General features: G+C 43.4%; 1 protein-coding gene across 4 annotated transcripts in view; it reads right to left on the reverse strand.

The window, feature by feature from the left end:
• Positions 1-8,840: 8,840 nt before the first annotated feature.
• The window catches only part of MCTP1 (multiple C2 and transmembrane domain containing 1), a 297,668-nt gene continuing 293,205 nt past the window's right edge, over positions 8,841-13,303 (reverse strand). For all 4 annotated transcript variants that reach the window (XM_076362433.1, XM_076362434.1, XM_076362432.1 and 1 more), the window contains 2 exons: positions 12,038-12,135; positions 8,841-10,918 (listed from right to left, as the gene is read on the reverse strand). In XM_076362433.1, the coding sequence (XP_076218548.1) occupies positions 10,847-10,918; positions 12,038-12,135 (170 nt within the window). In that variant the 3' untranslated portion in view covers positions 8,841-10,846. The remainder of the gene's footprint in view (positions 10,919-12,037; positions 12,136-13,303) is intronic.

The raw sequence follows: 13,303 nt of genomic DNA on the forward strand, positions 1-13,303 counted from the left end.
ATCTGGCAGTTTGAGGTGGTCAACCAGTCACCACTTTCAGCTGTTCAAAGCACACCCTCTCTGCGCGGGGGACGTGCTATCTATAATGGCTCTTGAACTACTGAAGATTGAACTTCATATGGATACCATGTGGACTGATGATAACGTATCTTCGCTATCAACCCCTTCTGATTTCAGGAGTGTTCATAGAACATGAAGAATTACTTGTTCCCTGATGGGCCTTTGCAAACTCCACACAAAAAAGCAGGGAGGGAAACGATAAGATTAAACGGTAGGTACAGTTATCAAAGGCTCTAGCATACCTCTATTTATAGGGACTTCACCACCATTATTAAATTAAGGTTCAGGTTGGGGTTTTTTTTGCTTTTGTTTTGTTTTTTCAACAAATCCAGAAAAATCCTTTCAAATGCATGTTGTGCCCCAGCAGCACCAGGTTTAAGACATGAAGCTTTGATATGGTATTACCTCGTTTGCCTACAGTGAGTGCTAGCCATCAGTAAAACTGTTGTGCTGCTGGAGGGGGCTGTCTCGGGCTGCCCAAGGGGAAAAAAGGAAAACTCCTGCTTCGCCTGACAGACTACAAATAGGCAAGCAGACTGCCATTTCAAATGTTTCCTTTTTATAAATTGAAGAAAAAAATTTGTTTTTCTTACCCTGTGCAGCATCCTGAAGTAAAGGCCTGTAAATAACAAATGAATAACACATCGAGTTGCTAGCAAGTGCCAGATCCAAGGAAAAACTTTCAGGTCCCCTCTAGGCTTCTGTGTAGCAACACAGGGGGAGAGAGGTCCCTACAAAGCAGAAAGAGGATTATGCTTATCTTTCAAAACTGTACCCTCCCCCAGAAACCTCTACAGGCTAGAGCATCTCCTCAAGGGGAGGAGATACTTGTTTTCTTTTCTCCTGCAGGGGAGCACATGCACACTCTTGTTTCTGCAATATCTACATGAAAACTGCATAAATATTTACCAGTTTTATTTCCAAGTTTTTCTGTTACCCACTGGAAGCATCACCCTCGAGGCTGCAGGCCGCCTCCTGCCTCCGCTGTCTCTTGTACAGCCAGCCCTGGATCCTCTTCTGCACTGAGCTGCAGCTGCAAGAGGATCGACACTAATTAATTAGGACCCCTCTCCCCCCATCTGAATAGCCTCGTGTCTGCCACATCATCCTCTTAGGAAATACGCAGCATGGGTTTGAGTCCACTCAGACTAAAGAGAAAGCAAAAACTTGAGGTCTCTCTTCCATCTTGGGCCAGTGCCATGCCCACTACACTGAAGTTAAGGTGCTGCACGCCGGGTCAGCGTCACGTTATCTGACCTGTGGTTGTCACCATCACAGCTCTGACGGTCTGTACCTGCCCTCTGGCAACCTTGCTGAAGCTGACCTCTGCGTGCTGCAGGTAGAGGTCAAATCTGCAGAGCGTTCAGGGCCTTTGCTAACAGAGGCAGGAGGCAGCAGCTGAGAGGGAAGTTTGCCGAGTCAGACTTTTTTCTGATGTGGGAAGACGACCCCCAAAAAACTTACAGTTTATGAGAAACTGAAGGTTTTTTATCAGGCCATATGGAAACATGGTCTTCATTTTAGAAGAGCTACTATGTAAGATTGCATTTCCCATCATGTTTCCTTTGATGAGTGGAAAGTATGGAAGCTTTGATGTCACCTGCTCTTCTGCCTGACCCCTTGTTAGTATTTCAGCTGTGGGGTTGGGTGGTAGGATGCTTTCAGATGTGCTCTGAACCTAAACCTTGCAAGTTTTTAAGCCTTCTCCTTCTTCCATCAGTCGAAAGAGACTTGTTTTTGAAGACCTGGTATGCTTTCTACAAAAGTCTTCCAATGCCACTTGCTGTGCATCTACCTGCTAAATCCAAGTTATTAATGTTTTTATGTTAAGTACCAACCAGGAAACAGGCTGCCCCTGCCAGCTGTGACAAGAGCATAGAATCACAGAATGATTTGGGTTGGAAGGGACCTCTAAAGGTCATCTAGTCCAACCCCCCCTGCCGTGGGCAGGGACATCTTCCACTAGATCAGGTTGCTCAGAGCCCCGTCCAGCCTGCCCTGGAATGTTTCCAGGGATGGGGCATCCACCACCTCTCTGGGCAACCTCTGCCAGTGCTTCACCACCCTCGTAGTAAAGAATGTCTTCCTTATGTCTAGTCTAAATCTACCCCCCTTTTAGTTTAAAGCCATTCCCCCTTGTCCTGTTGCTACAGGCCCTGCTAAAAAGTTTGCTCCCATCTTTTTTATGAGCCCCCTTCAAGTACTGACAGGCTGCAATAAGGTCTCCCCGAAGCCTTCTCTTCTCCAGGCTGAACAACCCCAACTCTCTCAGCCTTTCTTCACAGGAGAGGTGTTCCATCCCCCTCATCATTTTCGTGACCCTCCTCTGGACCCGCTCCAACAGGTCCGTGTCTTTCCTGTGCTGAGGGCTGCAGAGCTGGACGCAGCACTGCAGGGGGGGTCTCAGCAGAGCAGAGCAGAGGGGCAGAATCCCCTCCCTCGACCTGCTGGCCACGCTGCTTTGGATGCAGCCCAGGAGACGATTGGCCTTCTGGGCTGCGAGCGCCCATTGCTGGCTCATGTCCAGCTTTTCACCCACCAGTACCCCCAAGTCCTTCTGGGCAGGGCTGCTCTCCATCCCTTCATCCCCCAGCCTGTATTGATACTGGGGCTTGCCCTGACTCAGGTGCAGGACCTTGCACTTGGCCCTGTTGAACTTAATGAGTTTCACATGGGCCCACTTCTCAAACCTGTCAAGGTCCCTCTGGATGGCATCCTGTCCCTCTAGTAAATCAACTGCACCACTCAGCTTGGTGTCATCTGCAAACTTGCTGAGAGTACACTCAATCCCACTATGTCATTGATGAAGATATTAAATAGTACTGGTCCCAGGACAGACCCCTGAAGGACACCACTTCTTACTGATCTCCATTTGGACATTGAGCCAGTGACTGCAACTCTTTGGATGTGGCCATCCAGCCAATTCCTTATCCATCACACAGTCCATCCATCAAACCCATATCTCTCCAATTTAGCAACAAGGATGTTGTGTGGGACCACACCACAGGCCTTACAATACTACTTCTCCACCTTTTAAGTTTATCTGTGTCCTCTGGCTTAAGTAGACTGATTCTGGGTTAGGACTGAAAATTTATTTCCTCATTTAATAGCAGACTCTACACATGCTTGATGCCTGTAGTTCTTCATTCCATGGCTAAACATCTGTCTCTGGTAGTGGGCTGAACAGGGCTGAAATTAAGAGACAAGCTGTCAACTGCATTTCACCATTGAATGTAGGGACTGAGAAATTACTTTTAAAACACATTATTTGGAAATAACATCAGAATTTGCACATTTCTCATCATTGAATCTTAGTGAGAGAATTTGAGACGCACGGCCTTTCCTTGTTGCATGGATGTGTGATGTAAGGGGAACAGCTACTGTTCAGCATCAGTGCTGGATGCGCACTCTATAGGGGTGTATGCAAATGAACTGCAGTATCAGTATAGGAACTGATGTTTCTAAAAGCTCAGAACTTCTCAAATAGCTGCAGTGGTGTATGTCACATTTCCTCAACTGTGTACTGAAAGCAGAAAGAGGGTTTAACATTCAGGCTGAGATGGAGAAAACACAAGAAACTCACATTTAAGGCTGAGAATTCCTCCTTCCCTTCCACCGTTGCCATTTTCCTTTTGTAAATTGGTCATTTAAATCAGCGCTCACAAAACCAATGAACTAATGCACCTGTGTGAGACGGGGCAGCAGGGCAGGTGCTCTATAAAGCTCTTAGAGAAAGGTAACAGTGCAGCTCATGCCGCCTCTGCTACAACCCTGATCGGCTCATCCCGGTAACTGTCAGCCGTGCAGAGCATCTGCTGCTCCGGGAGAGCACACGTCAAGCGCACAATTCCCTGTACCCCCAATAGTACGTGAGACCAATTTCCTACCACTGACAGGCGGCTGCAAACTCATGGCATGACTCCGGATCCTTTCTGCACCTCTCCCTTTGCTTTATCGCAACTTAAATCAAAAGGTAAACAGAGACCCTGGCTTCAAACTTCCGGGCATTTGACAGCTTCAGCATCAAGTGTAACTGTCAACTACTACTTCAAAAACTAATTTCTTTTTAAAATGCCACTGTTTGTTCTGTAGAGTTTTTGGACAAAGTGCAGCCTCCACATTACCCTGTAGAGAAGGAGGCCAAACTGCAAAAATCAATGGTACTGTTTAGTATCTTCATCAATGACACAGACAGTGGGACCGAGTGCACCCTCAGCAAGTTTGCAGATGACACCAAGCTGAGTGGTGCGGTCAACACGCCAGAGGGACGGGATGCCATCCAGAGGGACCTGGACAAGCTGGAGAAGTGGGCCTGTGTGAACCTCATGAGGTTTAACAAGGCCAAGTGCAAGGTCCTGCACCTGAGTCAGGGCAACCCCCGCTATCAGTCCAGGCTGGGGGATGAAGGGATGGAGAGCAGCCCTGCCGAGAAGGACTTGGGGGTACTGGTGGATGAAAAGCTGGACATGAGCCAGCAATGTGCGCTCGCAGCCCAGAAGGCCAATCGTCTCCTGGGCTGCATCCAAAGCAGCGTGGCCAGCAGGTCGAGGGAGGGGATTCTGCCCCTCTGCTCTGCTCTGCTGAGACCCCCCCTGCAGTGCTGCGTCCAGCTCTGCAGCCCTCAGCATAAGAAAGACACGGACCTGTTGGAGCGGGTCCAGAGGAGGGTCACGAAAATGATGAGGGGGATGGAACACCTCTCCTGTGAAGAAAGGCTGAGAGAGTTGGGGTTGTTCAGCCTGGAGAAGAGAAGGCTTCGGGGAGACCTTATTGCAGCCTGTCAGTACTTAAAGGGGGCTTATAAAAAAGATGGGGACAGACTTTTTAGCAGGGCCTGTAGCAACAGGACAAGGGGGAATGGCTTTAAACTAAAAGGGGGGGTAGATTTAGACTAGACATAAGGAAGACATTCTTTACTACGAGGGTGGTGAAGCACTGGCAGGGGTTGCCCAGAGAGGTGGTGGATGCCCCATCCCTGGAAACATTCCAGGTCAGGCTGGACGGGGCTCTGAGCAACCTGATCTAGTGGAAGATGTCCCTGCCCACGGCAGGGGGGGTTGGACTAGATGATCTTTAAAGGTCCCTTCCAACCCAAACTATTCTCTGATTTTATGATTCTATGATTTTAGTCTCCAGGCCCATTTCTTCTGATCAAGCCATTATCTCATGCCCGTGAGCCACAGCTCCTCCCGATACGAGTACGACTGCTTGTCGAGCTTGTTATGTGTCCCAGGGCTAGCAACCCTGTGGGGAAGGAAAATATTTTTCCCTTTTGTTACCATATTTGTTCAGGAGGCAGCGAAAAATCTTCCTTTATGTCTTAACTCAAGGATAGGTGTGCACCGAGCAGGCTGGCTTCTGAGGTGTGAACTTTTGCGAGTGAGAGAAATGGTCAGTGCGCTGCACAATGAATTAGCAAGGCCAATCCTATAATGTGACAAAAACACCACTGGAAAAGAGGTTTCCCAGCACCTGGTTCAGCAAAAAGCCAATCCCTGTTTCTGTTACCTTTAGGTGAGATGCTGGTGGAGGCCCAGAGCAGCCTGTGGGAGCTGCGGTGCAGATTAAAATGGGTCGGTGTCAACTGAGGAGCTTCTGCCGGAAAGCGTTCCAGCTGTGTTAAACTACCAACGCTACAAGTCAGTTAGACCACTTTCCTCCTTTCTTCCAGTAATATCTAGCAATGAGGTGATACGACAAGATATTTGTTTGGCATTTTCATTTTCTTTTCAAAGTTCTGGCACCTGCGGCAGTTGCCATGGCATGCACCAAGTAAAGATGGGAAGCTCCCAAGTTGCAGCTCTCGTCCTCTTCCCGTGCAGCTGCCCAGTGCTTAACACTCCCTATACATTTGACCATGGTTTTTTCCAATATGTTTGGTCTTTCTTTACTACTTTTGACTGGGGATCTTTCTTCATCAGTTGTGGATCTAAAATGCTTTGGTTTTTTTGGTGACATGCCTGAAAAAGATCATGTGCAATTACGCAAAAAGTAAACTTTTAGGAATGTGTCTTCATGGCAGTGGTAAAGCAGGTCAGGCAGTATTGACTTATTAAATATTTCCAGAAAATATTGATTAGCACTCTTTAATCAAAATATATATCAATGATCAACATTTTAGCCTTTCCTTTAATCACCTGCTGATTAAAGACCTTAAGTAAAAGCTGAGCAAGAAAAGCAGTTCTAAGTTTCTTTTGATTATATTAAAAGGGGAAAATATGTATTACCATATGAATCATGACTGGGTTTCAGGCTTCTATATTGTGCAACCTGAACCATAAAAATTTTTTGACATTTAAATTTCATTTATTACTAAGGCTGATGAGGAGAAAAAAGTAGTTATACTATTGTTTGCCCCTTTGGTAAAAGAACTAAATTTCAAACTTCCAGAAATTTAAGTTGGACACTCAAGATTCATTGACGGGGAATTTGTCCTGTTTGAAATATGGCTAAATCTGACTTTCTTTGAGTATTAAATTCTTACAGAGAAAAAAGAAATTTTCCAGAAGTACAATGTCCTGTGCAACAGATAGTTAAGATTTATTTCATTTTTTGCACAATGACAGCGTATGGATTTTTTTTAATTAAGACCTAAAATCATTAGTTTATGAGAAACATGCCTTCTCTTTCTTGATTGATTACTATGACACGAAAGAGGAGAAAACTTCTAATGCCTCTTGCAGCAAGAAGTATCCAACCTCCTGATCTGATGACCTGACCTGTACCTGCTCACACCTTCCATGGCTGGCAGCAGCTGCGCTACATAACTTTTTTTTTTTCCCTTTTCCTGAGCGAGAAGCTGCTTTTAAGGGAAGGGATGTCGTATTCACAACAAAGGCCAAGTCTAGCCAACTGAAGCAGCTCGCCACATTTCCAATGTGGAGAAATAGAGCTAAAGGTGGTTTAGGACAGCTGCACTGGTCTTCTGGTAGGAAGGATCTTTTCTTTCTCTACCAAGTGCAGAGGGAGAGCACCGCCTCGAGGTGAGCCCTTGTGAATGTCTCTCTCTGGGTCTAAATGTGCTTCTCCAAGCTGCTCCCCATCCTCATTCCTTCTGCTTCGCCCTGAACTGATTCACCAATTGCATGACCCTTTCAACCAGTTGCATTTCACTGAGTTCTGTGAGTGAGAGAGAACAGTATGCTTTGTTCAAGGTTTCACATTTTTCTAGGTTGATGTCTAAAGATTGCACTTTATCTGGGAGTAGCTGAATTTCCCCTTTGGGAGCCTGAAGATACGCTCCTTTTATGCTATACCTTAATGAGGCAGAAAGCAATAGAAATCTGGTGTTCCACACTGAAAAACAGCTATAATTGCAACTGTGTTTGATGGAAAAAGTTTTGGTTTTTCACCTTTGCAAGATTTCAGAAAAATTCTGGAGGAGAAGGTATTTATTGAAAATTTGCAATAGCAAATTTTGGGGGTGTGGGTGGGGAGATGAGCTGTCTTTAATAGAAGCAGCTGCACAGCAATCTGGAAATTAGCCCAGTTGGGAGAAAAAAGTTTGCCCTCAAAAGAGAAGCGGGCTCAGAAATGGAAAGAAGTTTGTGTTTGGCTGTCAGCAAGACTCCTGCAGCCGAGCAAGGAAAGGGGGCATGGGTAGAAGCTGCCCCTCTCCCGCGAGGTAGGGATCCCCAGCTGCTGGGCAGAGAGCTGCAAAGCTGTTATTACATTTTGTGTGGCAGGTATGTGATCTAGCACTGGTAAGAGAAATAATTTTTCCTTTCTCTCCTTTGCTTTGTGCTCTGGGGCTATCCCAGAATGAAATACTTCAGCATCACCTAGTACATTTGCTGGCAGGTTCAGCAGCTCTTCCTCTTGCTGATAAAAAAGCCTATGCTCTTAGGGCCCACACTAGCAGATATGCTGTATGCAGCCTGCTTAATGACTTTCTGATTATTCCACTGTTGTTTTAATTGCAATAGAAAAACCTTGGGTTTTATTCCACTTGGATTTAAAATGCTGTTACAGTACAGTAGCTCTTCAAATTCAAGCTCATTGCTAATATGAAAAACACTTAGTTGTTCCTTACTACAAAGAGAAATAATTGTAAAAATAGGGTAAGTTCTGTGAGTTATCAGCAGAAATGTAACTAGAACCTCTCAGACAATTAGCGTCTATGGATCCTGAGTGCTCTGACACCTACTGTAAGTGTGGACCCCAATTAAGTTACTAATTTTCACTGGACTCAAATACAGTTGTTGAATTTTATTTTCTGAGAGCAGAAAGAGTTTCATGATTATGAGATGCATTATTCTTTTGTGATTGCTTATGAATGGACAAGTTGGTTAGGAATAATACCCGGCAAATCTAACAGGTTAGAAATTGACTTCAGAACCCATCTGGAAATGGAAGATATGTTGAAATATTTACGGCATAAGGCAGGACTGATTCTCTACAGAGGCCTCCCACACAAAGCAGAGTAGACAAACTGCAAATACTGAAAATGCGTTCACTGACAAACTATTTTAAAATGTGATTTTAAAATGTCCTGTTGTGGCAGGAGAATCATATTTAATCAACATGCATTCTTAGCCTTGCCTCTGTGTGTTATATTTTCAGTGAGACCAATTTTGAGTGATTGAGGCATTAAAAGTAGTTCACCAATTTTCAACAAACAGATGTCCTTCTCCCCTGCCCCCTCCACTTATATATTTTGGGGCTTAAAATACTGAAATCCTGCACACAGAAATATGATGTTTGCATTCTCTTGCCCTTCACACCACTCATGGGAAAACGATAGCGTAGGACTTCAAAGAAAGAGGCTTCCTAATACCTAGTAGAGAGATGCTTAAAACTGTGTTTAATGCAGTAAATGTGTATAACTAACTCAGACATTACCACCAAAGTAGACATTTGAAATTGAGTACAGAAAAAAACACAACGGGAAATCGCACGCAGACCAATGGGCAACATTAATAAGGTACAAGGCTTGCAGCGTATCAAAGAACTCTGCAAAACTGACAACTGGCAACAAACATTTGCACATTGTCAAGTCAAAAGTTTGGCTTTTTTTAAACAAAATAGGCTCATCAGTGATTCTGACTTAATCAATAGTATGTCGCTCTTCGGGCAGCATACAGTGAAAAGGTGGTTACACAAGCTTCGCAAATAAATTCTTTTAAAGTCATGATGTAACAAGAGCATATTTAGGTCCAAGACTTTCTGCAGAACAGTCATTTGATTGGCATTCTTTCAAACATACAAACAGAAAGATCAAAATAACTGTCACATCAGAAACCGGCTATCAACGTATCTGTAAAATAAACAAATCCAGAATGATCTTTCATGAGCAATGCAGCTAACACATAATTCTTTAGACAAATATATATACATTTGCTTGCAAAGTATTTCTAAATAGTCTTTTCAAAAAGTATTGTTAGAGTAGTGCAATATAACTTTATCAGCAATTGCAACCAATGAGAGGTAACCCAGAGAGGACCACAGGAACAGCTCCTCTCGAGGATGCAGTCCTGCCGTTCTCCCCTGGGCAAAAATCCCCTTTAATGTCACTGGGAGCTACGACTAAGGGCTGTGCACAGGTAGTCCCTTAGGAATGAAGTCTCTGCTCACTACGCGGGGAGCTGAGCGTGGAATTCTACATGCAGCTATCAGAATATATCCCCAAGTACTCATTATGCAGTGGCCACTAAGACATTTGAAATGTAAACGTCTCTCATCTTATGTTCAATGTAATTTATAAAATAATGCAGTTTCCATGCAGTAGGGCACAATCGTATCAGAAGAACTGACTACATTATTAGCTAAGGAAATAAAACTGGTGTATCAGTTTTACCACAACTGCATTTTTTCCTCTACACTATATTTCACATTGGTAACAGGTAATGTGTTATATCATAAAGCGTATTAATATGATCTTATGATTTGAAAGCAAAAACATTTTCTGCAAGATTTCCATATTAAAATAGTTATGTGCACAAAAGGTGTTCATAGCATGACACCCAAAGCAATATGGAGTTAGTTTGATAGTATTTCCATTGCAGCAGAACTATGAACTTCATTCACTAAACTATGTAGTACAAATGAAGATTACTGGTACATATAGAAAAATCAGATAGGCAATCATCAGTTACAAACCTGGCAGTATTTTGAGAGAGACAGAGATTTTTAGGTCTTATAATGGAATGATAAAAACGGCAGGAACTTCTTTTGGGAGCTCCAGAAAGAGATTTGCACTTGGTGTTTCTCATTATCTTATAAGCAGCCCTACTGCACAGGAAAACATTGCACCAGGAGTTAACATCAGGGTCTGGAGTTCAAAAAAATCTGCTAAAACTTAAGTGCAGTAGGCTCCACTACATTGTATTTCTCTTGAAATGTATAAAACATAGAAAATCGTAATGGTGACTTACTGGATAAAAATATTAATGCTCACAAATAAAATCTGACTGAATTTTTGAGTCAGATTCAAATTTGCACCTTTTGTAGATTTAGTCAGCATGATTTGAGTATTTCAGGTACCTGTGACCATCAAGTAGCGGTGCATATTTACCATTTTAGATTGATTCCTTTAACGTGTTATGCTGTTTCTAACAAGGCTTTCAAACAGCAAAAACTCTACTTGAAACCTTCGTCAAATGTGTCTTTACAGTGTGAAATGTATCTTCAATGAGAAATGCCTTTTTACAGTATTTACAAAATCTCCCCATTAGATAAAAAGGCAAAATAAATAAAAAGCTTAGAGAAAGGAAACGCTGCTTAGGCTGTAGGCTTTTTCTTTTATCTTCCCCCAGCAGATGCTAGTCTCCTCAACACATGAAGTTGGCTAGCCAGGATTGTTTTTCTTCCTCTTGCTCGGGCTGTGACTGGGATCTTGTTTCAGTTCATGGTATTGCACCTGTTTAAACACAACGTTCAGAAAGAAACCGGTCAGGTGGCGCTTGCTAGAAAAAGAAAGAATTCTGTTTTTTTCCCAGGGCAAAAAAAGAAAGAAAAAGAAAACTATCCTCCTGCAAACTACGTGGGATCTGCAGCTGTGATTCAACAACAACAGAATGACAGATCTAGATTAAGAAGGAAAAACAGCATTAGGAGAATCCTGCCAGGAAGTAAAACAGCGTTCTGACGTAAACTTTAAGGCGGCTACTTTTTTTGTTTTCTCCGTGAGCTCTAACAGAGAATAAACAGTATACTCTTTAATGACTTGGATGAATATTCTTTGCAATGTTTCTTAAAAGCTTGCTTATTTTCACAGGCCTACCACAGAGGGGATCAGACCCAGACGTGCGCCCATCTCTCCCATTTATACCAGCTCTGAACTGAAACCGTTACCTAGAAATACGGAAAGTATATAATCTTTGTGATACTGCAGGTGATTTATATGCCTGACGTTATCTTAATGCTTGCACCTTCTCAAGAGATTGTGTACCGCATTACAAAAGCTTGTAATTCATAACCAGCTTATTTTTAAAGGAGTTTATGAGCACAGTTGAACTGTGGCCACAGCAAAAACTTTCACCCCAGGAAAAGAAAGGCTGAAGTGCTCTGGGTGCTGTCACAAGGCACTGGGCAAAGCCGCCCGCCGCTGACGCCGTGTCCGTGCAGCTCTTTGCATCATTCGACCTTCCTATTCCCTCTCTGCATGTCCTGACGGCCTCAGCTCCAGCGTTTCCTACACAGTGCCTTATCCCAGTCAGATTCACATGGTGCCTCAGGCTGTTTAATACAAACTCTAGCACCTGCTACCATCCCCCAAATACTTGTCTTTTTACTGATTGCTCCTAAGCATCCTCAAAGGCACAACCGAGGTAGTAGCTAATTCCTCGCTGCAAACAGTCTAGCAGCCTACTTAAGGTTCATGGACTATCCCCAGCTTGAGTTTGCAATTTCCTTGTGCCAAAGAATATAAAGTTGAAGCAAAATAACTGCTTTAAAATTTGTTTAAAAAAACCCAGAAAGTCATGATGCCACATATCAAATTAACTACCATACAGACACTTATAAAAAATATACACACCACTTGCACATCTGAAGGAACTCTGGATAGAAAGTCAAGTAGCTCATTGTTATCAATTGCATACGGACTTCGAAGCTTCTTTGTAAATTTATTGATGCCTGCAAAAGTGAAAGTTCAAATGTTACTATCACAACTTAAAAAAAAAAAAATTTGGCAAATTTCTAATAAAGATTTTAGGATCCATTTCAAAGCCTGACATTAGCACTGAATTAATGAAAAAATGAACTGTAAACTCATGCTCGAAAAGTCAGAATCTGCTGCTGTCGCTCCCTCTGCTTCAAAATGCAAAAGTTGCAGGGACATTTTCAAATTCCTCCAACACTTTTTTTTGAAACTAATAGAAACTGTGGTTACTATGTGGAGTTGCAAAAAAGAGAGGAATAAAGTGTACTCCACTTCTGTGGTGGAGAGGATGAGCAGTAATGGGCTTAATTGCAGGACAGAACATTCAGTTAGACACACGGAAAATCTTTCCAATGCTAAGGATGGCGAAGCATACGGGAAGCAGTGAAGTCTGCACCACGTGAAGACTTTAGGTTGAGTTTACACAAACCTCTGTCCGGGAATGACAGATACAGACGATCTGATGGCAGTGCAGAGTAGGGATGCGATGTCTCCCTTAGACATCACGGTCTTACGATGCACACGATAATAAGTGTTCAGAAGCACCAATCCTCCCCAAACTAAGCAGAAAGCAGGCTTTTAAATTAGACTCATTTTCTTGTCATTACATACTGGGTCAGATTCATACACTTTTCACAGGAGAACCTCGTGCGTGTGTGCTCTGGGAACACATGTCTAAAACATGGGCAGGAATGGTACGAACCGCACCGACTCTCATGTGTGTGGGAGAAAGCGGGACAGCATTAAAAATGTGCTGTTCTGCGTAATTTATCAAGGCTGTATCAGAGATAAGATAATACAGTTTATCTTCCACGAAGTTTCTGGTGCCCAGGCCTTTCAGAAAGCTTTAGCAAGGACATAAAGCTTCGGGACGGAGTGCGCAAGCTGCAGTCTTGATAACACCCATGGCCTCCCACTGCATGAATTCTCAGTTCTGCAGTGTAGACATGCCAGATGCTGCCATCGCTTTATCTGGTGATTGAACAGTGAGTGTTGAGAAAGAATATCTGAGATTCAAACACCTTTGTTCAAGAAGATCCTTTGCATCAGCAAGTGACTGAGAAATTCAAGGTCTACCCCACTGTTCATTGCACGTGGCCACTGAACCACACATGGGTGAATTCAGGAGTTGATATGGTCTCA

The sequence above is a fragment of the Aptenodytes patagonicus genome, chromosome Z, assembly GCF_965638725.1.
Source record: "Aptenodytes patagonicus chromosome Z, bAptPat1.pri.cur, whole genome shotgun sequence".
NCBI lineage: Eukaryota > Metazoa > Chordata > Aves > Sphenisciformes > Spheniscidae > Aptenodytes > Aptenodytes patagonicus.